The sequence below is a fragment of the Haliotis cracherodii genome, unplaced genomic scaffold (assembly GCF_022045235.1).
Source record: "Haliotis cracherodii isolate W230 unplaced genomic scaffold, xgHalCrac1.p SCAF_3, whole genome shotgun sequence".
In the NCBI taxonomy this organism is placed as follows: domain Eukaryota; kingdom Metazoa; phylum Mollusca; class Gastropoda; order Lepetellida; family Haliotidae; genus Haliotis; species Haliotis cracherodii.
Genome location: NW_027266286.1, coordinates 4,616,549 through 4,642,631, shown reverse-complemented (window position 1 = coordinate 4,642,631; position 26,083 = coordinate 4,616,549). Strand labels below are relative to the sequence as shown.

General features: G+C 41.2%; 1 protein-coding gene across 1 annotated transcript; it reads left to right on the top strand.

Annotated features, from left to right (window-relative positions):
* The first annotated feature begins 108 nt into the window (after positions 1–108).
* LOC139474465 (arginyl-tRNA--protein transferase 1-like) lies at positions 109–24,498 on the top strand. The gene is made up of 10 exons (XM_071257500.1): positions 109–202; positions 5,101–5,164; positions 5,916–6,349; positions 8,220–8,341; positions 9,213–9,302; positions 11,625–11,786; positions 16,369–16,550; positions 17,716–17,815; positions 18,709–18,826; positions 20,677–24,498. The coding sequence occupies exons 1-10, from the start codon at positions 109–111 to the stop codon at positions 20,853–20,855; spliced, it is 1,545 nt and encodes a 514-aa protein (XP_071113601.1). The 3' UTR covers positions 20,856–24,498.
* The last annotated feature ends 1,585 nt before the right edge of the window (positions 24,499–26,083 follow it).

The window sequence follows — 26,083 nt, the reverse complement described above, 5'->3', positions numbered from 1 at the left end:
GGTTATATTGTTGTATAATGTAAACTTGCGCAAATGATGTCAAACTATTATTTTAATATGTTCATTTTCCATTAAGTTTGCATTTTGACAATTTCCACCGAGACTGTCATGGCGTCGACAAGAAGTATCGTCGAGTACCTCGGTGACCATGAACGTTATCGTTGTGGTTACTGCGGATCTTCGGATACTAACTATTCACATGGTAAATTGAAAATGACAGCATGAATTCTCGAAAGCATGATACGGTCCAATCTTGAGAGTTTTTTTGTGTGAATTCTAGAATGTGTTGCCAAGGAAAACATTGTGAAATTCCACTGAATTATTCACCGGATTTGGTGCGATTGACACCAGAAATGCACTAACACCTGTATTTATACATTCAATTGAACAACTTGACATGAAGCATACAGTTATATCGTCACCCTGTTTTAAGTAGCATAATTGTTGTGAAAGATTTTGACTACACAAACAAACACATCATACACTCCACCCGGAAGTATACTCGGACCCCATGGTACCGCGGCATTCATCGTATCGCGGCATTTGTGATTTCCGATAGTTCACGCGGGACACGCCTCTTAGCGGCTGTCTATTAATGCAAATCAGTAACCAGGAAGTGTTCACTTCGTAAACAATTTCAATTTCCTCGGAATGTTCCATCTGCTGTAAGTAAGGAGTTATTAATCCGTTGATACATATTTCTGGCACCTATTGTAATATTGCCTTACCCCCATCTATCAATGGCCAACGATATAACCTGCAGTTCCCCAAGTAAACTTTCTCTATCAACCTGAACTAGATCATCTGCATATTCATGGCGACTAATGAGGTAATGGAACTTACGTAGTCCGCACATTTTTTCCCGCTCTGTGCCCAGAATCTATTGGAAGATCATAAGGGCCATAATGCCAAACTTAGAAATACGTTCTTCACTAGTAGCCAAAAGATAAATACATACTTTGGGCAGCAACAATGCAGCTTACCGGGCGCAGCCCGAGCTCTACCATCCGCTCAATTACCGCGCTATAGTGCGACCGCTGTCTCGTTATACCGTTATCGTGCCTCACGCTCTGGTGACTCTCGCTTCACAACCCAACACCCGTTTTCGGTCTTAGGGAAACTTACACATCTTTACAATTAAACACCCGTTCTCGGTCTTAGGGAAACTTACACATCTTTACGATCAAACACCCGTTCTCGGTCTCAGGGAAACTTACCGTATATGACCGCGTATAAGCCGAATTTTGAGGACCAGAAAAAAGATTCTGTAGAAAGGGGTCGGCTTATCCACGGGATACACTTTCATGATAGTATTTTTCAGATTGTGATCTGTCAGAAACATCGCCTGAATGATGGTCCGATAGATCACAACTTCCCGAAAGTTTGGAAGTTGCCACGACTAGAGCCATTATTGTTATAAATTATCAATAAAGTTATCATTATTCACCAATGTTGTCATTATTAAAAAAATGTTATGCATGTTACTACTTCCGATAATAAGTTTTCAATTGAATGTTCAAAGTTTATCGTTCTTCGTAAACTCCACAATCTTTACATGTAATTCACAGCTATAATATATAATCCCCAGATGAAATCGCCAATAGCTATTACGTACGTTTTGCAAAGTTCATAAATTGATAGTGAACAAGTGTCTACCTTTATTGAAAGAGGCAAATAAACAACTCACAGTCCGAGTTTTGCCTTTCAATTCCTGGTTCGGCTAATCTGCGGGTCATATCATTTTCTCTCGTATTTCAATGGTCAAGTTAGCACCTCGGCTTATCTACGGGGTCAGCTTATCCGCGGTCAAATACTGTACACGTCTTTACGATCCAACACCCGTTTTTCGGTCTTAGTGAAACTTACACGTCTTTGCGATCCTAAACCTCTTTTCGGTCATTAGGGTTAGCTTGCTTTGGGCAAGGGTTAGCCATAAATTCTTACCTTTTCAAGCGTTATTCCAGTTAATCCCATATGTCGGTCATGTTGACATAAACAATTGCGGGTGTGGTTTCAAGAAAAGATGAATGGGAGAGCGGACCGTGACGTCACACGCATGCGCAATTCATTGTTTACTGAATTAAGTCAATAGTGATTCTAATGACCCGTTAAACGAGCACTGATTACATGTGATAGCGCCTGTGGTCCAGTGGTAGAACGTCGGCTAATTAACGCATTAATTAGCAGAGCCGGTGAGCCGGCGAAGCGCGTTCGAGCTCCCACAGCGCTAATTGGATCTGAAAAAGTGTGCCCGGTAAAGTGCACTACTGCATGTAAATAGGTTACCCATTCCAAACATACTTGAATCACCAATGTCAAAGGTGTTTGTCAATCCCATCTTTTAAAACAATGTGGTATATTTTTCCATCTTCCCGTTTCATAATGATTTCAACATGTTCTGAACAAAGTACGCCACTGACAGTATTTCATTGAAATGATCAGATTCTAGAGCAGAATTAGCTTTGATAAGTTTATTGTGGCCCCGCTGGGTGATTCAGTTTTATTTGATATTATATACATATATCCATCATCTTTGGCTACACAAGGTTGATAGTCTGTGTTTAGAAGTAGTGAACATGTTATTCTCAAGCATAATATTTTAATAATGCCAGGATAGTAATAGCTGTCAACATTTTGGAGACTGTAGAATTGGACATAGTAAACATGTTATTTCAAATATGTGGGGGCCGAATGGGTTGTCATCTTCTTATGACTCTTGTTCATTGGGTAACCAATGTTTTTTCACTCATCTATTCATCACTCTATTGGGTATTTCACAAAAGTAGTGAACATTTTACGATTTTGAAAAAATGAAATAATGTTTAAGATGTATACGACTGTTCTAAATATATAGGCTTGACTCGGAAAGTTAATTTGCTCATAATTGTGTTTCGGAAATTAGCTCCTTTGTATGCAAGTTGGAAAAGCCTCATTGGGTATTTATGCGAGCTGTTTTTATACGTTTGAGATTTTCATTTTTCATGCGTTTCTGCAGGCAAGTTAATTGAAAATAGTTGGGTTTTGAATATTTTGGGGGGTAAATTACGCAAATACGCTGGTAATCTGTAGCTCTGTGTTGGCAGCATAAGAAGGTTTGTGTGTTTCACCAACGTGGTGAACGTCTAAGACCTGCATCATTGTGGGCTTCCCTTCCCTGACACTCATCTTACTCAAAAACCAACTGAGAGAAGTGTGATCAGTCAAAAAAGCCTGTTTCCAGTGTGTGTTTCCTTTGGTTAGAGAGTCAATTGCAGGTTAGTTTGTAACCTGGTTACAGCTGTTCTGAGTGACTGGTACAAAGGTAAAACAAACTCTGTGTCCAAAATTAGACCAAAGGAATGAGTCACAGTAACTTGTTGAGTCTATAAATTTATTATTTGGAGTGAGCTCTACTCTACTCTACTCTACTCTACTTTACATTATCTCTGTTATCTTGGTTACTGACACATTTGTTTATATGGACCCCAATGATATGCTGTAGTTTCCTCTACCTTACCTGTGGTGGATGGGTAGCCTAGTGGTAAAGCGTTCGCTCGTCACACCTAAGACCTGGGTTCGATTCCACACATGGATACAAAGTGTGAAGCCCATTTCCAGTGTCCCCAGCTGTGATTTTCCTGTAATGTTGCTAAAGACAGCGTAAAATCATACTCATTCACCTTCCGTTAGCATGTTTTTAGTTGCCATGGTTACAAAAGGCTTGTTTTTCTTCTTTGGAATGCTTTATGTTGGTTTTGGGATTATGAGACTCTCTCCAAGATTCTCCTATACATATTACATTGAGTCACAGCAGTAGACAAATTCTGGCTAACGTGTTCACAAAAACACTAATATGACCTAGTTATCAGACAGTTCAAGAGTGAGTCGTGTTGAAAATGAGCCAAAGCTTGTGAGTTACATCTCCTGTTATCATTTCCACATCCAAAATACTATTATTTGATACCTTTTTGCAGCCCTTACAGTGATTCCAAGAGAACAGCAAGTCTGGGATTATGGATATGAGTTTATGCAACCTTTGAAATGGCAAATCTGTTTTGCTCTTGTAATCAACCATTTGAAAATGTCTGATAAGTTTCAATACCAATATTTCAAAGTTTTAAGATTTGACTTTTTGAAAAGGGTCCTTATTATTTCTTATTCCCTAATCCGTTTATTCCTGGTCTGGTTGCCCTCTCAAAACAAGACACAGCCTCACTGGTGTTGTAAAACCAAAAATTTGTTTTACTTTTAAACATGATAAGTATGCACTGAACCTGGCCGTTCCCTCAAAAATACATACCAGCTGCTCTAAGTGTAAGAGGGGGCACGGGTGGCCCAGTCGTCCGAGGCGCCGTGATTCGCTGTGCAGAGTTGCGTCCCTTGAGCACGCCAGAAACCTATGATTGTGGGTTCGAATTCCGGTTCGTCCCAATTATGTTTCGAGGTTTGTCAGCACCATACCCTTGCTCGTGGCTTTCACCGAAGTGGTAAACGTCTGAGATCTGCATCACTTTGGGCTTTCCTCCCACATTAAGCTGACATGCCGTGATATAACTGGAATACTGTTAAAGGAGGCGTGAAACCCAACTCACTCACTCACTCTAAGTGAAAGACCTAGAAAGACAATTCAGCTGATGATAACACTACAATGTTAGTTCAAAAGCAGGCTTTGTCGACAATAACAACAGGTAAGGCTGAACACTAGTGGTGGGATGATACACTGATGCATCGGTGGATCACGATTTTTTACTTCTCGATACAAATATCGATCACAGTCACACGCTAAGTATAAAGTATTGATTCTTACCTTAAATGTTTTCTTTAATAAGTGTTACACCAAACACTAATTACCAGTGCAAATGAGTAGTGAAAACATAAATATTTTCATCCATTGTGCCAAACCTGACACTGCCAACTGTACCAGGCACCCTGTCTATGAAAAAGATGGCTTACGCACCACAGATAAGTGCACATGCAAGTATCGTGATGCGTATCGGATCGCACAGTTGGTGTGTTGTCCCAGCCCTACTGAGCCCACCGAGCTATATTTGACATGAAGCTACAACACCACAACCTAGCCTCTCATGCATCCATCAGTTGAGTATGAACTTTGTGTTGTAGGAATGTGGGCTCATTCCATGACAGTACAGGACTATGAAGATCTCATCAACAGAGGCTGGAGGCGGTAAATATAACATTTCATCTGGACATGATAGATCAGCTGATTTTACTATTAGGGAAGTTGAACAATGATACTACATGACAATCTTGGAATTTCTGTTTCTACTTCATACCTTGTCACATGTCATGGGCGGATACAGAGGGGGAGTGCGCACCCCCCCTTTTTATTTCGAAAAAAATCTTTATTTCTGTATAAATTACCACCAAACACAATAAATAGATCTTAATTGTGCACCCCCCCTCTTCAAAAAAGCTATGTCCGCCCATGCATGTAGTTACTTCTACATTCATGTTATACAAACCAAAACCACATATCTAGTTGCTTGACCAAGTTGAAGCTACGTATCTGCCTTGTGTTTCATAGATTGTTGTTTATCGTGCTTGTGGGTGCAAGAAAACTTAATTGTCCTCATGTAAATTTGATTGTCAGTAATGTTCTGGTACGATGGCCTGGATCGATGCTCATGATGTCGATCACTGGATTGTCTGGTCCAGACTCAATAATAACAGGCCCCTGTCATATAGCTGGAACATTGCTGAGAGCAGCGTTAAACAACAAACAAATGTTATCCTGCTTCTCAGATAGAAATGCTTTATAAACACTTTTCACAGATATATCAATGCAACTTTTACATATTTCGCATGGTCCTTTAAAATATAATGCTAAGCAAAATGTAAAGTAGATGAAAAAGATATGTTTTTCAGTTCAACATGTTTACGAATGGTTTAAGCACTATTTATTTTTTCCATGTCAGAAGTGGCAAGTACTGCTACAAGCCCACCATGAAAGTGACCTGCTGTCCACACTACACCATCAAACAGGATGCTCCAAATTTCAAAATGAGCAAATCCCACAAAAAGGTTATAAAACGTGTGAACAAGTTTCTTATTCATGGAATAAAGAAAGGGGATAAGAGTGATGAGGTGGACGATGATAGTGAACCATCTGCAACACATGGTGGTGAAAATCTTGAACGATTAGAAAATATATCACCCAGTGACTTAAAACTTAAAGCTGATGGCGTGAAGCTTAAAACAAACTTGAAAGATTCAAGTTCAAAGATCAGTTCAAAGGGAGATGACTCTGATAAAAGTTCATCGATCTCTACAGCCAGCACAAGCAAACCTGCTGACAGCAAGGACAAGGCAATGGATACACAAGTTAAACAGCCCCACAAACCTCAGCCAGGTACCGTTCAAGCTCTGACAGTAACAGTCATTACAACTGTTGTCCACTTTCCATTTGGTGTCTAAGGCAATGTACAGAGTTATCTCCCCTTGGTAACATCTTTCCAAAGCTCCTCACAGAGCTCTCTATACTATCGCTGCCACAAGTGAAAGCTTCCCACTGTGATAGGTGGCCACAACCATGCTTGAAGTTGAACTCGCAACCGACTGACTGTTAAGTTTACAAACAAGTGATGACTGCCGTGATGCTGAATACTCTTACTCCTGCTAAATATATTTTCTTGGTTTGTCAATTTGAATTTCTGTTTCATTAGAACTACATGTATCATGTAATTGGAATAGTAAGAATTTAAGGGGGAAGTCGGTTAATTTTTCCGTTAGTCTGCAATCTCATACAAATTTTTTCAAACAAATTAAAAAGTACATTCGCCTGGAATATATGGTCAGTCGGACACCTTTTCAAAATTAACTGTGATGTTTTTCTCAAAGATATAAACAAAAGTATAAACGTAACTACATTTGGGGTTAGAGGGCAAATTTCAAGATAGATTCTTGTAATGGCCGTGCCCCCATTGGTGGTAGCGATGTTACAGGGACAGGTTCAGGTTCTGTTCTCTTTGATGCAAACTGCTAATTGCTTTACCTGTAAGTCTGTGACTTTAGCCACTAGGCGAAAACCCTGTTCTAATAATTCAGTTTATAGAACAAGACTAAAACATGCTGAAAATATTACCACATTAACATGTTCAGGCCAGAAGAATCCAAACGTTTCTGCTGAAACTACTGGTTCATGATAATATTTAGGTAAGCAGGCAATGAAATTAGTTGTTTTCGAAGGGGCCAAACCAGGACATCAATTTGTTGAACATGTTGAACATTGTTTCCTTTTTTTCTATTTTATTAGTCCTTTGAAGCAGTAAATGTATTAGTCACTTGCCTAGCAATGCTTTAACCAAGGCTTCTTTGTCTTTGACCGCACATGAAATAGTTGAATTGTGAGTTAAACACCACTTGGCAATGACAGAGCTTCTTTTCTTCTATCATTTACCTTGATGACAGAATAATTTCATGAAAAAAGTGAGTTGCCAGTTAACCTGGTAAGTCTGCACTGAAGACTGACACATGTAGACTAGTCAAGACTAATTGATGAAGTACCGTATCTGACGTAATATACTAATAAGCGCCACGGTGATATTTGCTAATATATTGGCTAGTGAACAATCCCAATTAGCACCCCTTCCTATTGATCAATGTACACAAGACATTTATTCTTGTGTAATACGCACTTGTGTGTAATATTCACCCTTAATTATGGGCAATTAAATTCTGGAAAAATATATCTGTCGTATATAAACATTTCAGCGTATCAGTATAAACCACGAAATATATCTTTCAACTCTGTTTTTTTTTTCTCACCAAAATAATATTCTAATAAGAGCCCCCTATTTCTAATTTTGAGAGCGCCCTTGGCGCTTATTACATCGAATTCGGTATGTGTCTAATGCAGATGTTATTCTCTGTGTTGAAAGCATGTCTGATTTGGTACCATTTCATTCAATAAACTGGCAGTGAATTATTTATTTTGTACCGAAATTCATAGGTCTGCGTTCATACCGCATTGACATTAAAAGATTACTGAGTGAGTGAGTGAGTATGGTTTTACGCTGCTTTTAGCAATATTCCAGCAATATCACGGCGGGGGACACCAGAAATGGGCTTCACACATTTTACCCATGTCGGGAATCGAACCCAGGTCTTCGGATTGACGAACAAACGCTTTAACCACGAGGCTACCCGACCGCCCCAAAAGATTACTGATATCACCATATGTGATGACATATATAGAATGATCAATGAAAGCTGTTCTGCAGGTTCAGGGGCTGACCCAAGTCGGCCTCCAAGCAGAAAGGCTAAGGATGTACGCAGGGAGCGGAAGTTACAGAAGATGTCGGACAAGGGCGAGGACACTGAGGCAGCAGCAGCACAAAGCAAGGTGATACGTGTGACAGTCTCAGACAAGTAGTCCAGACTCTGGCGCAGGATAATCCCCACACACTCATGCTTACTGTACAAGTCACCTAGTAGGATGTTAGGGTAGTTACAATCTCATTAAAATCAGATCTTAGTTCTCATTACCGCTAAACAAATATCTGAGGACATCCCATTACCGGTCACGTCAGAACAACCTTTCATCCAACAAGTCGGAATGGGTTTTCTTATCATGAAATCTCGAAAAATTTAACATGCGGTATTCTGAATGTCAGTTATGGGCTCTATGACTGAATCCATGCAATCTAGGCAGTCTATTAGCCATTCAGATTTCCAATTTTTAATCAAGAATTTGTCAGAATATGTTTGGAAGAGTAGTCACCAGTTTGAAACCAGTGCCATACAGCACGACAAAGCTGCCTTCTGATTTGCTAATGTTGATTTCTTGTCAGTCATTCCATTGGTCAAAGTTCGATCTTTGTTTAGCTGTAGCGAGAACTAAGATCTGATTTTAATCATATTGGGGTAGTTACGATGTGGATGTGGCTGGCTGTGTGTGTTGCGAGTCCTCATTTTTAATGAGCCCAACATTATTGCTGCAGCCAGCTTATTTTGTGTCAACCTTTTGAGACCATAACGCTTAACAATGGCGAAGATGCCATGTCTGATGTTTGTGGTGGTTCTTATGTTACGCATGTACACGTACAACACTCACAGTCAGTGCAGAGCAAAACCCCAGTTTACTACTGTGCGTGGGTTTCCAATAAACTACGATATGAAAACAACAGCCTTTGACATTAAATGACACCTTAACTGTCTTGATGATTTGAGAAATAAATATCATTTACTAGAATGTTTAACTGTTGCATTTTCAGAAGCTGCAGCGCAAGGACTCTGAAATGAAGACCTTAGAGGATTACCTCAATGAGCCAGAACAGGCTCCAAGTGTGGCCCACAAACTTCAGGTAGGTGGAGACAACTCTAGATCTTACACAGTCATACACTGATGGCCCACAAACTCCAGGTAGGGGAGACAACTCTAGATCATACACCGTCATACACTGATGGCCCACAAACTTCAGGTAGGTAGGGACAGCTCTAGATCATACACAGTCATACACTGATGGCCCACAAACTTCAGGTAGGGGAGACAGCTGTAGAGCATACACCGTCATACACTGATGACCCACAAACATCAGGTAGGTAGAGACAGCTGTAGAGCATACACAGTCATACACTGATGACCCACAAACATCAGGTAGGTAGAGACAGCTGTAGAGCAAACACAGTCATTCACTGATGCCCCGCAAACTCCAGGTAGGGGAGACAACTCTAGATCATACACCGTCATACACTGATGGCCCACAAACTCCAGGTAGGGGAGACAACTCTAGATCATACAGAGTCATACACTGATGACCCACTAACTTCAGGTAGGTAGAGACAGCTCTAGATCATACAGAGTCATACACTGATGGCCCACAAACTTCAGGTAGGGGAGACAGCTGTAGAGCATACACAGTCATACACTGATGGCCCACAAACATCAGGTAGGGGAGACAACTCTAGATCATACACAGTCATACACTGATGGCCCACAAACTTCAGGTAGGGGAGACAGCTGTAGAGCATACACAGTCATACACTGATGGCCCACAAACATCAGGTAGGTAGAGACAGCTGTAGAGCATACACAGTCATACACTGATGACCCACAAACATCAGGTAGGTAGAGACAGCTGTAGATCATACACCGTCATACACTGATGACCCACAAACATCAGGTAGGTAGAGACAGCTGTAGAGCATACACAGTCATACACTGATGACCCACAAACTTCAGGTAGGTAGAGACAGCTGTAGATCATACACCGTCATACACTGATGACCCACAAACATCAGGTAGGTAGAGACAGCTGTAGAGCATACACAGTCATACACTGATGACCCACAAACTTCAGGTAGGTAGAGACAGCTGTAGAGCATACACAGTCATTCACTGATGACCCACAAACTCCAGGTAGGGGAGACAACTCTAGATCATACACCGTCATACACTGATGGCCCACAAACTCCAGGTAGGGGAGACAACTCTAGATCATACACAGTCATACACTGATGACCCACAAACATCAGGTAGGGGAGACAACTCTAGATCATACACAGTCATACACTGATGACCCACAAACTTCAGGTAGGTAGGGACAGCTGTAGATCTTACACCGTCATTCACTGATGACCCACAAACTTCAGGTAGGGGAGACAACTCTAGATCATACACAGTCATACACTGATGGCCCACAAACTTCAGGTAGGTAGAGACAGCTGTAGATCATACACCGTCATTCACTGATGACCCACAAACTCCAGGTAGGGGAGACAACTCTAGATCATACACTGTCATACACTGATGGCCCACAAACTCCAGGTAGGGGAGACAACTCTAGATCATACACCGTCATACACTGATGGCCCATAAACTTCAGGTAGGGGAGACAGCTCTAGATCATACACAGTCATACACTGATGGCCCACAAACTTCAGGTAGGGGAGACAACTCTAGATCATACGCAGTCATACACTGATGGCCCATAAACTTCAGGTAGGTAGAGACAGCTGTAGAGCATACACCGTCATACACTGATGACCCACAAACTTCAGGTAGGGGAGACAACTCTAGATCATACACAGTCATACACTGATGACCCACAAACATCAGGTAGGGGAGACAACTCTAGATCATACACATTCATACACTGATGGCCCACAAACTTCAGGTAGGTAGAGACAGCTGTAGATCATACACTGTCATACACTAATGGCCCACAAACTCCAGGTAGGGGAGACAACTCTAGATCATACACTGTCATACACTGATGGCCCACAAACTCCAGGGAGGATGAAGCCAGATTATCTATACATGTGCTACTTATTTTCCATCACTTGTTATCATTACATTTACCTCTCATTACTTGATTGTAGTCAATCCAGCTTGATAACGGTGTAAGTCTCTATATCGATATGTTGCTAAATGCAATAAAGCAGAAGTTTAAATCCATAAAGTTGTATGTTTTCTTATTTACTCTCCAACTTGTAGAATGTCAATCAAACAGTAAGTAAATTGATTGTACGACTATTTGTAATGTTGTGTTATTATAAAATGGCTAAAAAATTAATCTAGGTTGCAGATTTTTGCATGATACTTATCGTAATAGAATGAAGATAAACTACAGGGGACAACAAGGCTGTATCATTGTGGACCAAGTGACTAATTTGTCCTCTTTCAGATCCGACTTGTACAATCGTCGCCCAAAAGTGAGGAGTTTGTGTCATCGTTCAAAGCAGCCCACACTGTTTATAGCAATTACCAAATGACCATTCACAAAGACCCACCAGGAAAACCCAATCAGAAACAGTATACACGCTTTTTAGTGGACTCTCCTTTGCAGGTAATTTTCATGTCATCTTTTTTCTTTGTAGACCCGACTTGTACTTGTAAACCCCCACTCAAATGACTACAGAACAAGTTTTACTGAATCGCACCAAGTGTTTAAGAAATACCAGATGTCCATTCATAAAGAGGACGAAACCGACTGTAGTAAACAAAACTTCACGGAATTCTTGGCAAACTCTCCATTGGAGGTAGGCGATCAAACCATGTCACATTTGTAGAAAATCATTCCTTTCCTTTGCTGAGCTTAAGCGCATGATTTTCCATGACTGTTGATCACTGTCGGTCATAATGCAGGATAGTAAACGCCCTGCGTGAAGACAACAGCACGCCAACAGTTGCTTTTCATTGGTATTAAGTGGCTTATGTGTTTTCATGCTTTCAATTAATTCTTTTCTTTTCTGATTTTTGTGCTGTTCCTTTCCTAACAGTTTGACCGTTTTATATTTAAACTCTGCAATCCACCCCTACCCAACTCCCCTGTATAACGGGGCACGGGTGGCCCAGTCGTCTAAGGAGCCGCGATTTGCTGTGCAGAGTTGCGTCCCTTGGTCATGCCAGAAACCTATGATTGTGGGTTCGGTCCTAATTCGACTCGATTATGTTTCTAGGTTTGTCAGTACCATACCCAAGTTCGTGGGTTTCACCAAAGTGGTAAACGTCTGAGACCTGCATCACTTCGGGCTTTCCTCCCACATTAAGCTGACATGCCGCGATATGACTGGAAACCCAACTCACTCACTGACCCATGTATTACATAGATTGATGATTGTTGCAATGAACACCATTTTCCCGAGGCAAGAGCATCCAGTAGCCTTTTTGTCAAAGTCATGTTTCCACCCTTGCCACATCAAGCCCACTTTGCTGTGCTAAATATGATTTGACTATCGCAAATATTGATAGTCCAATTAGAGAACGTTTAACAAAATCAACATCCATGACTGTACACCTTCGTATGAAGGTGATTTACCGCTGCCTGTCTTTGTTGACACGAATATGTCTTTTTCATCTTTTAAACCCCCCAACAATTGCTTGTGTGTTTTTGTGTCAGGGATGTTTTTGTTATCTGATCGACTAGGTCGTTGCCTATTGTATTCGCCATCTTTGTGAAGATATACACGATAAGGTCAGCGATCTGATTGGATATTGGGTTTTCAAGGGGCACAACTCGTGATCTGCTTGAGGTGGCGCCAGGGTGGAGCCAAGAAAAGTGGCCTTGATGTGGCAAGGGTAGAAACTAGGCTCTGATATAGGCTAGTCGACATGCTTGTCTCGGGAAGATGAATGAACACATATTACATACACTTGTATGAATTTTTCGGGGTTTTTTTAATTTCCTGCGTTCTGATTAGATGAATTGCATGTTATTGCATTCATTTCCCAGTGAATGTAAAAAATTAAGTCACGCCCATCAAAGTGTACTACATTACTACAGAATGTTGGGGAATCACAATATTACAGTTGAGTGAATACCGTTTCTGCTCACGTGTGTCGTCTTGCACAGGACATTAAGCGAAATTCATGCTTAATTATTATCCAAATTACCCTTTGACACCGAAAGCCAAGAAGGAATGAAACAGCAAACGTGCAGGCTCGCTCACCTGTGTTTTTCACGCTCGCCTTGGTTCCACAAATTCCAATTCCAAGTCTTCAGGTTTCATTTCTAACCCGCCTTTTTCCAGCTATGTCTTCCCATTCTCAGGGAACTAATGTTTGAATCTGACGGTAACTGACCATTTCATTTGAAACAGCTGCCATCTCCCGGACATATTTGTTCTGGTTCGTTACAGTCTGACTGGTGCAGTTCTTCTCACCTCCTGCCTTGATTGGCAGGTCCTGTGAACTTTATTTTGATCCTACTTTTTGTTGATTAACTACGTGTCAACTTTTGTGCTTAAATTTAACAATAACCTGATTCATGTCACGCTATCATATGTATTCCTAATGTTTATCAATCTCGTCATTTTTGTCTGCTTTGATATGTGCAACTATTTTTCGTTAAACTATTGTAGATAAAACATGTTTTCATTGTCAAATTTAATTATAAGGATTGACTATATATGAATACAAAGTCAATCCTTATATGATTGTTTAAATCCCACGTATAACGTACACTTACAATTGTTGTAACTCACACGTATTATGTACACTTACAATTGTTGTAAATCCCACGTATTACATACACTTACAATTGTTGTCACTCACACGTATTATGTACACTTACAATTATTGTCACTCCCACGTATTACATACACTTACAATTGTTGTCACTCACACGTATTACATACACTTACAATTATTGTCACTCCCACGTATTACATACACTTACAATTGTTGTAACTCACACGTATTACATACACTTACAATTGTTGTAAATCCCATGTATTACATACACTTACAATTGTTGTAACTCACACGTATTACATACACTTACAATTGTTGGAACTCCCACGTATTACATACACTTACAATTGTTGTCACTCCCACGTATTACATACACTTACAATTGTTGTAAATCCCACGTATTACATACACTTACAATTGTTGTAAATCCCACGTATTATGTACACTTACAATTGTTGTAAATCCCACATATTATGTACACTTACAATTGTTGTAAATCCCACGTATTATGTACACTTACAATTGTTGTAAATCCCACGTATTATGTACACTTACAATTGTTGTCACTCCCACGTATTACATACACTTACAATTGTTGTCACTCCCACGTATTACATACATCAATTATAAGGATTGACTATATATGAATACAAAGTCAATCCTTATATGATTGTTTAAATCCCACGTATAACGTACACTTACAATTGTTGTCAATCCCACGTATTATGTACACTTACAATTGTTGTAAATCCCACGTATTACATACACTTACAATTGTTGTAACTCACACATATTACATACACTTACAGTTGTTGTAACTCACACATATAACATACACTTACAATTGTTGGAACTCTCACATATTACTATCTTAGGGAGTTAACTGACCATGAACATGATGAAAGTCCAGTTTCAACCATTGTCGAACTAGGCTGGAATTATGGAATTATATTTTGGCTGGACTACTGAGTCTATGCACAGTCCAATCAAAATTGTGTAACAAATCGACATCCACTTCATCAAATGCTGGGCAGATTTGTAAAGCATGTGTACCGTCAACATGCCATCAGCAGAAATTCCAAATCTTTTCATGTTTTTAATGAAGGTACTCACATGATTTGATGCACCTTGCAAAGTAATAGAGGTTATGACGCGAGTGTGTTTGGGGATGGTAAATATCCTGTATTAGGAATAAACATTGTATTTAGCGAGCCTTGGCGAGCTAAATACATAGTGTTTATTCCTAATACAGGATATTTACCATCCCCAAACACACAAGCGTGATAACCTCTTTATCATATACTGTCATTCTTTAATTCTGTGCTTCAAAATCGCTTTCCCTCTCTCATAAACATTACCGAACCATTGCAAGTTTTCCTGGATTGCGCGCATTAATATTGATGTGTCAGTCGGACAGTGACAGTAGCCAATATAGTTCCAACTGAAATCTGTTTCTTATACAGTGGCGAAGCAACATATACGCAAAACAACAATTGTTTTTAATTGCCTTTGGCGGCAATCGATCGGTTTGTCCGCTAGAGTAACTGCCCTTTGTCAAAGGGAAGCTACTCTTAACCTAGTCTACGAGACGTCATGGCCACAGTTGGACGTTGACAGTCGGTCTGTCCTGTCATAGCGTTAAGCAGTGTAGTCAGATGTACACACAGCGACAAAATGAAACAAGGTAACAATTCAAACATATTTCGGCCAAACTTCTTTTGATAATGATAGCAATTAACCCTGTAGTTTATCCAGATTCCCGATGGTGAATTCTGACTCGATCGCCGAATGACAAGGGCGACGCCATTTTTGTTTATAAACAGTGAAAATAGTCCCTACTTTGATATTTGCATCTGTATCCGCATATGACCCCAACGGATATCGTTTTTATCCGTTGGCTTTATCCTGCCGAGTAACCTACCCATTATATGATAAAGTTTTATATGCAAGTGATATCAGATGTGGAATCTGATATTTTCCAAATCTTTTTATGTTTGTAGTAAAGGTGCTTAATTGATATTATGCACTTCGCAAGACCCATTTTATTATTATTTGATCTTGATTATCATTCAGATCTTTTTGACCAGGCCTTTCCATTTTGTTTGAAGCAAATGCAAATGATATGAGAGGTGGAATCTGATTGTTCAATAGGAGGGACATAGTAGGGACATAACTCATAATAGCCACTGGTGGCACTATGATCAAGCCCAGAAATTCCAGCCAAGTTCAGCAAGGGTGGAAACTTGACTTTTCCAGTCAGTTAACACTTATGCCTCTGGAGGCGAACATTTTACATACACTTATGATACTTAACGGTTTCACCAAAGTGAGTCACACAACTCATCATACTTAATTGATATACATTCATGATTCGTCCAAGTTCCATGAGTTGCGTCCCATAGACTTGCCAGAAACCTGTGACTGACTTACAATTTTTGCAACTCATACACTTGCAGCCAATGAGCAAAGATGGAGGTCCAGCACTGGGGTATGGATCATTCCATCAACATTACATCCTTGACGGCAAGATCATCGCAGTCGGTGTCATCGACATCCTTCCTCACTGCATGTCGTCAGTCTACCTCTACTATGATCCGGAGTACAGCTTCTTGTCCCTGGGAACCTACTCAGCTCTGAGGTAAGACTTCATTGGCTGTATGAGTTTATTGGAAAGCAGCATGTCTGTCATTAGGGATTTATCAAATCCTGCCTGGGCAGTGTCCCGATATGGGCCCCCAAGTCCACAGCAAATACAGTAAACTACATTTATAACAAACACGCTTATAACAAACTGACGGATATAACAAACTGTTTTTCGTCCCATCCATTTGCAGTATATATGCTGTATATTTTCATATAACAAACTATAGTTATAACAAACTATAGTTATAACAAACTATAGTTATAACAAACTACCGTTATAACAAACTACCGTTATAACAAACTACCGTTATAACAAACTACCATTATAACAAACTACCGTTATAACAAACTACCGTTACAACAAACTAACATTAGTGGTCCCTTAGAGTTTGTTACAGGGGCGGTGGGGCAGCCTAGTAGTTAAAGCGTTCGCTCGTCAAGCTGAAGACCCGGGTTCGATTTCCCACATGGGCACAATGTGTGAAGCCCATTTCTGGTGTCCCCTGCCATGATATTGCTGGAATATTGCAAAAAGTGGTGTAAAAAAATACTCACTCACTCACTTGAGTTTGTTACAACCGAAGTTTACTGAAGTAGTAAAAACTTCCGAATTTATGTTCATATAATTGTAACTAAAGTAACGGCATTGTAGTGGTAACTTGGCTTTCACTGATAAAGGACTAATAAGGAGTAAGAGGCTTCAATGCTTAGCATTGTTTGAATTAAGTCACAGAGGTTTCATTATGTCTTCTGACTGGTTTCATTGTTGTATGTGACCACCTCCGTTGTCTAGTAGGAGAGCATCCCCCAGAGAGCAGAAGGTCTGGGGTTCGATCCCAGGCCATGTCACACCAAAAAATGGTACTTGTTCTTACCCTGTCTGATGCTGTGCATTAAGGACTAAAACAAGGACTGGCCAGCTCAGAGTATACTGTGTCTGAGTGGGGTATTCATGCAGCATGGTATCTCAGTAGGCTAGCTCTATAAAATCGCCATCAGTCCGGACTAGTAGAAGCACAGCCACACACATACGTCCGGCACATCGCTTTATAAGTGCAATAATCTTGGACACAACATTGAACCCCATTTCACCTCACCTCATTTCACTGTGGTATGTAACGTTCGGTGATGCTGACTCAGTGATAAATGTTTTGTGTTAGGGAGATAGCATTTGTGCGGGAACTGCAGCAGCGGACGCCGGAGCTGAGGTTCTACTACATGGGCTACTACATTCACTCCTGTCCCAAGATGAGATACAAGGTAACACATTTGAATAAGCAGGACAAATATACTTTTCTAGTGATCTATTTACTTGTCTTTCATTTTTCATTGTGGGCACGGGGACACAATTGCAATAGGCACCACAATTCTCTATGTTGTGTCCCAGCAAAAAAGACATTCTGTTGTTTAACAACATGGCAACTTCCATGCAGATTTCGGTTGATTCCGGGTTTTGCGTAACATGTGTACCATCAACTGGGCGTCAACAGATATTTTCCAAATCTTTTCATGTTTGTAGTGAAGGTGCTTAAATGATATTATGCACTTCGCGAGACCCATTTTAGTTTTATTGGATCTTGATTATCATTTAGATCGTTTTGACTCGGCGTTTCCATTTTGTTAGAAGCAAATGCAAATGATATGAGAGGTGGAATCTGATTGGTCAATAGGAGGGACATAGAAGGGACATAACTTGTAATAGTCATTGGTGGTGCTACGATTGAGCCACAAAATTCCAGTCTAGTTCGGCAGGGTTGGTTGGTTTGTTGGTTTGTTGTTAACACCGCACTCAGCAATATTCCAGCTATATGATGGCGGTCTGTAAATTATCGAGTCTGGACCAGACAATCCCGTGATTGATATTATGAGCATCGATCCACACAATTGGGATACGATGACATGCATCAACCAAGTCAGCGAGACTGACAGCCCGATCCTGTTAGTCGCCTCTTACGACAGGCAAAGGTCGAAACTGGACTTTTCTAGTCAGTTATCTCCCTTGCATCAGGAAGATGTCACATTCAGAAGCAGCTGACATATGATATTTGTGATTTTCAGAGATAATCTTCAGTGCCATAAATAATGGGCATCACAGACTGAGTGGCTGTACAGATGGGCTGTGTCATGAACTTACATTGATGCTGTTGTTTCAGGGTCAGTACTATCCTTCCTTCCTGGCTTGTCCTGAGGCCTACACCTGGGTCTCCATTGAGAAGTGTCGGCCCAAGCTGGATGCCAGTCGCTATGCCAGACTAGAAGAGGATGGTGTAGGTGCGTGCCCTGAGAACCTAGTTAAGGTCGGATGGTGTAGGTGCGTGTCCTGAGATCCTAGTTAAGGTCAGATGGTGTAGGTGTGTGTCCTGTGATCCTAGTTAAGGTTGGATGGTGTAGGTGTGTGTCCTGAGATCCTAGTTAAGGTCGGATGGTGTAGGTGCGTGTCCTGAGATCCTAGTTAAGGTCGGATGGTGTAGGTGCGTGTCCTGAGATCCTAGTTAAGGTCAGATGGTGTAGGTGCGTGTCCTGTGATCCTAGTTAAGGTGGGATGGTGTAAGTGTGTGTCCTGTGATCCTAGTTAAGGTCGGATGGTGTAGGTGCTTGTCCTGAGATCCTAGTTAAGGTCAGATGGTGTAGGTGCGCGCCCTGAGATCCTAGTTAAGGTCAGATGGTGTAGGTGCGTGTCCTGAGATCCTAGTTAAGGTCGGATGTTGTAGGTGCTTGTCCTGAGATCCTAGTTAAGGTCGGATGGTGTAGGTGCGCGCCCTGAGATCCTAGTTAAGGTCAGATGGTGTAGGTGCGTGTCCTGTGATCCTAGTTAAGGTGGGATGGTGTAAGTGTGTGTCCTGTGATCCTAGTTAAGGTCGGATGGTGTAGGTGCGTGTCCTGTGATCCTAGTTAAGGTGGGATGGTGTAGGTGCGTGTCCTGAGATCCTGGATAAGGTCAGATGGTGTAGGTGCGTGTCCTGAGATCCTAGTTAAGGTCAGATGGTGTAGGTGTGTGTCCTGAGATCCTAGTTAAGGTCAGATGGTGTAGGTGTGTGTCCTGAGATCCTAGTTAAGGTCGGATGGTGTAGGTGCGTGTCCTGAGATCCTAGTTAAGGTGGGATGGTGTAGGTGCGTGTCCTGTGATCCTAGTTAAGGTGGGATGGTGTAGGTGCGTGTCCTGTGATCCTAGTTAAGGTCGGATGGTGTAGGTGCGTGTCCTGAGATCCTGGATAAGGTCAGATGGTGTAGGTGCGTGTCCTGAGATCCTAGTTAAGGTCAGATGGTGTAGGTGCGTGTCCTGAGATCCTAGTTAAGGTCAGACGATGAAGGCGTGTGATGTCAGATGTCTAATGTCAAACAGCCCTTACTTAGCAACATAAGATTATAGAACATTTCTTACCAGTGACAATTTATATGTGGTAGAATGCTATCATTTGCTGGGAACAGCCTGATCTCGTTATGTACTTACAAACTGTAATATGACAGAGTTATATAGTCTGGATATTTGTCGAGATCTGCTAATTTTTCGGGGGAGATACCGGAAAATCTAGGCCTGGTACTAGAGAACCATAGGGGATTGAATAGTTGTTTTGAAAACCTACAGCTAGACTAAGCATTGCCACAAAGCTGAACAGAGTGGTGTGGTGGGTTAGAGTCCATGTTGTTGCAGCACATAATGAACCATGAACTAATCGATAGAAGAAGCTTTGTCGTAGAGTTTGATTATTTGTTGTTGTTTAACGCCGCACTCAGCAATATTCCAGCTATATGACGGCAGTCTGTAAATGATCCAGTCTGGACCAGACAGTCCAGTGATTGACATCCTTGAGCATCAATCCACGCAATTGGGATACAATGACTTGCATCGACCAAGTCAGCGATCCCGTTAGTTGCCTTTTAAAACAAGCAAAATCACCTTTTACGGCAAGCATTGGTTGGATGCTTCATGGGTCATTTGTCATACAGCTCATGGCATGTCCACTGCTCTTTTAGTAGAATGAAGATATTACAATAAGAAGCTTTTGGAGTTCTGTGTGCACACAAATCTCATGAAACAAAATCCTTTAACAGAACAAGAGCATGAAGACTGTGTGATGTAGAGAGGGAGAGAAGATGTTCATGTGTTGTGTGTATTGCAGGTGATGACAACAGCAACATTGACCTTGATCGAGTGCTGGTTCTGTACGACTCTGAGGCCATGCCGTACGAGGTGTACAGCTTCATGAAACCCAACGCTAACGATGAGGCAGAAGTGAAGGAGTATGCCATGTTGGCAGGGAAGACGTGTGCGGAGCGGATGTTGCTGTTCAGGAAGTAGATCCTGGGGACGACAACCAGGCTCCAAGATCTCCTGTATATACGGGTGGCAGTCTCGATGTGTCCTCTGTATGCACAGGTTGCTGTCTTGATATGACCTCTGCACATGGGCTGATTATGTTTTGTCTTCTGTATGTACACAGGGCAGTCACGATATGTCTTCTGCATGCACAGGAGGGCATCACGATGTGTCGTCTGTATCCCTAGGTCATTATATGTTGGGGCAGTGGGGAAGCCTGTGTGGAACTCCGCCAATGTGGGAGGCCTCTTCTTTGTCTTCCCTGTCATTTTATTGTTGCAATATGGCTAAATATGGCAAACCTCCTTACTCGCTTATTCTGAATACATAGACAACAGTTGCAATGTCTTCACTATACACTTTCATGTAAGTGAAGCTTGAGAAAATTATGCCGGTAATTATCAGTGTGCTAAATGGCTTTGTCTGAAGCAAACGGAGAGATTGCTAGACTTCTGCTTGATTGAACTTATTGAAACAATTCTATATTTATACCAGATGCAGTTTTTTCTTTCGTGAAGTTGTGTATTTGCCTGTGTAGGAGTATCAGATACATGCCCATGCAGTGATAGAAGTAGATTTGTATACATCATTCAGTATCATTAACAATCTGGTACTCAACCACACGAGATATTGTTGTGTGATCTCAGAGTTTCGTATTGTTTTTCTTTGTTTTTCATGTGTATTGGATGTTGATTGTATAGAGATGTACATGTTGATGTCCCCGTGGTGTGATGGGACCCTATTTATGCTTTGCTAGACTAGGCTAGAGAAATTGATTTGACACCAATGCAAGGCTGTGATTTGTAGTGAAACGTGTGTGAGAACTGGATCTTTGGTCGAAATATGTCAAAGATTTATTTGGCTTCAAACAGACTCAAGTTATTCAAGAGAATTAGCCACCATTTCTTAAGATACCATATTTGCCATAATAAGCACCATGGACACTTTGAAAATTGACAAAGTGAGGCGACACTTAAAATCATACAATGTAAGTAAATGTTTTACCTTACCTGACGCTACACTGTGCTATAGGTGTAGCGTCAGGTAAGTATAAAAACATTGCATTTAATCAGAAATGCTCATTTTTGTGTCAGAGATCGAAACACTGACGCAACTAAAACATTAGTGATCCCAATTACTGGGCAGCTACCTTCTCCTTCTACACTTGTGTTCTCGGGAAGAAAATATCGACTGTTTTGTGGTACCAGGACATCTTTCCCGAAACAAATTGTGACATTCACGTTAGGACTTGTCAGAACTCGCAGACTGATCGATCTAGATAATCATTTACCTAAATTATATAACCGCCTCCGTGGTCTGGTGGTAGAGCGTCTGCCCGGAGAGCAGAAGGTCCTGGTTCGATCCCCGGCCGTGTCATACCAAAAGACGTTAAAAGATAGTACTTGTTGTTACTCTGTCTGGCGCTCGGCATTAAAGGGCTAAAACAAGGACTGATCGGCTCGGAGTCAGTATACTGTGTCTGAGTGGGGTATTTATGTTAAACTGCGGCATGGTATCTCAGTGAGCTAGCACTATAAATCGGCATCAGTCCGGACTAGTACAAGCAGCCACTCACACAACACACATGCATGCACGTCGCTATATAGGTGCAATAATCTTGGACACAATGTTAAACCCCATCTCACCTCACCACCTCACCTCACCACCTCACCTCACCTCACCTAAATAACATAATAGATGAGACAACATTGAGTAATTACAGATCCTTGTGATGTTACTTAGGACAATGTGTTAAAAAACATGGACTCACATATATGAGCATGAACTACTGCCATCCAGAAAGACTTTCACTGTCTTTCGACAGTTTACTTCCACTGCACCAATGTCAAGGTCATGATCAGTCTTGTATTCCACACAACTAGTAATTATTCTTAAAATACATATAAGACAAAAACAAAACTTATTTCCATTCATTACAACTAACAGGATCGGGTGTTCAGGCTCACTGACTTGGTTGGAGCATGTCATCGATACCAATTTGCGTGGATCGATGCTCATGGTGTCAATCACTGGATTTTCTGGTCCAGACTCGATTATTTACAGACCGCCGTCATACAGCTGGAATATTGCTGGGTGTGGCGCTAAACAACAAAACAACCAACCATAACAAGTACTTTCACTGGATGCCAGATGGGCATGGTGGACTGGAGGGACTACCTGGGTTTTTAATGCCGTTTTGTTAATTTTTTTAAGGTTTGTAAAGTTGGCCGCCCAGTGGCAGTTATAGTCAGGAGACTCTTGAGTGTGTGTTCTTATTGTAGATAACTTATTTTATGCTCTATGTGATAGTTCTGTGTGGCTGGCGGTGTTGTTGTTAGTTCGAACCCCAGTAGATTGTTACACTCACTCAATCATGGACGAATCGTGTCCTCCAGATCCAGGCATCTGGACAAGCCTGATGTAGCTGTTGATGACACTGCTGTGATAATGTGCACAACAGCCACTTCATGCACGAATGATAGAAATGCATTCATTGGATTATTCACCAGCTGGTATCTCACAAGAATCATGGGCTTTGTTACCAACAGCCTTTGCAATTCATGCTTGTCTGCTGGCCTGAGACTACCAAGTTGCGACCAGGACAACTAAACATCCAATAATGGTAGTCCTGAACGGCTAGCAACATATGAGGACTTTAACACTTCGACAGTGATAGAAACTAACAGTTTTAGTCCACTAGTCCTTATGATGTTCACATATAGCAAAACCCTTTAAAAGGGCAAAGTTCTATAGTATGATACCTTAACTATTAGGTAGTTTGGCAAGGACTAACGCTGCTTTAAAAGCTCTCAATGCTGTGATTTTAGTACATCAGGACTGTCTGTGAACTCTGAAGACTTGTGACATCACTTTTGGACTTGCCTTTAAAAAAACACAAACTTCTAAGGCTGACCAGTTGTTTTGTTCTGTTTAATAAGGACTGAAGTATTACACACATATTTGTTAATCCAGCAGACTAACGACTGTCATTAGGACATAGACTGTGCCTTTATTCACCTCCCTGATGCTGCGAACTATGATACCGTAGCACCAGGCAATGGGCAAAAAGGTCATGGGTACAGATTTAATAGCACGCTTTGTTTTAATGTTTGAAACACTTTATTCTGTTGTCAAAGCTTGATGGGGCACAGTGGCTTAGTGGTCTGAGGCAGTGCAGATTACAGCAGAGTTGTGTCCCTTAGCCAGGCCAGGAGCCAGTTCTTATTTGTTCAAATCCAGAGTTGGTTTGTCAACACCATACCCCTTGGTTTCACGACAGTGGTCATCATCTATACTGCTCTAGCCACAATATATGCTACTCTAAAGAAGCTAAAGAGCACATGATTTTTTCACATGATTATAGTTAATCTGTCATGGGATGTTCATGGCATGACAGATTAACAATAGTCACATGGAAAAATGGCTGTTCTTTATCTTCTTTTGAGTGGTATAACTGATGCTATTTAAGGTGCTGTCACAAGTCAACCATCCCCAAAGCTAGACATCCCATCATGGTGTATGTTACAGCAATGACTGCTCACTTCTATGCTTCTATAGACAAACCCCCCACACGACATCTGTGTTTAGGACTGCTTCTGTGAAGGTCTCTGTACTGACTGTGTCAAGTGTGTATGTTGAAGTTAGTCAAGCCTCAATAAAAACATACTTCTTTCTTTTTGTGCATTTTGTTTGTTTCAATGGTTGGGTGACGTTTGTGATGAGGTTTGTGTTGATGATGATGGTTGCATCTTCCCGAGGCAAGGGAGTTAACTCGCTTTAAAAGTCAAGTTTCCACCTTTACCGAACTAGGACACAATTATGGAGTTATATTTTGGCTGGACTAATGAGTCAAGCATAGTCCAATCAAAATCCCGGAACGAAATCGCATCCACCGTGCCGAATTCATTTGATTGCAGGATATGCAGAGCATATGTACCTTCAACTGGGCATCAACAGATATTTTCCGAATCTTTTCATGTTTGTAATCAAGATACTCAAGTGATTTGATGCCCTTCCCAAGGTAAAACCCGTTTGTCACAATGAGGATCTTTATTATCGATGAATTGTCTTGACTGGCCGCCGCCATTTTGTTTGATGCAAGATATATGAAAGGTAGAATCTGATTGGTCAGTTGTGGGGACATAGAAGGGACATGACTTGTAATAGCCACAGGTGGGGCTACTATCAAGCCCAGAAATTCCAGCCTAGTTCGACAAGGGTGTAAACTGGGGGGGGGGGGGGGGGGGGGGGGGATGGCGTCCTTGGTGGAGGAAATGGTACTGAACACAAAACCAAGCACCACCCATCAAGCACGGCATATCAAGCACATGTTGTGTTGAAGAGGAACCGTGCGCATATGTTTAGGGCTCAGGTTGCTCAGTGACATGTCACGGTTCATATTTGCCTCTGACTGCCGTCCTCATTTGTTGGTATTCACTTCCAGATTCATCTTGATGCTGATTCAAGCACCAAACCCAGGCTTGCTGGTTTCCCAACAGTGGCAGGCAGGTACAATCTGGGCCACACCAGGTCTGGGACTACACGGAAGGATTGAGTCATGTACGGCTTAAACAAATAAAATAATTGGTTCTCAGGCAATGGCTTTAAAAAATAAAGTGCGGGCGGATGGTGTTTTTTTCGGGTTGTTCAAACTAGTATGTAACCAAATAAACAGATGTGTAACCAAATAAACAGTTGTGGGAAAGGGCCTCCCTTCATAAATGTATTCCTTGATGAGTAAAATACTGGAATACAGTATTTGACTACAGTTAGGCTTGGAATATTAAAGGATTTTTGTTTTTCTGTTTTAAAAATGAAAATAAAAATGAAACGTGCTGTGAACATTATGATGATGCGGGTGGTGCCTGAGAACCATGTCTATTATTTTTTTTGGCCTAAGTCAAACACACAGTGAAACGCAGATCAATCGGGAAGGTGCGCTATCAGAGAAGGGAATGTGACTTTCAAGTAGGTTGTTGGTGGAAAAACCAACAGTTTCAGTTTTAGATTCGGAGAATACGTTCCGTGGTGGGTCAGAGGTAAGGGAGATAACTCACACGGGAGTATTGCCAACATGGCCAAAGAGCATTCTATTATTAACCATTATGAAACCTGTCAGGACTAATAAAACGGCTTACTGAATGAGATGAGGTGTGAATTTTATCAGAAGTCCAATCATTGTTCAACTGATTAATTCTGTGAGATAACAA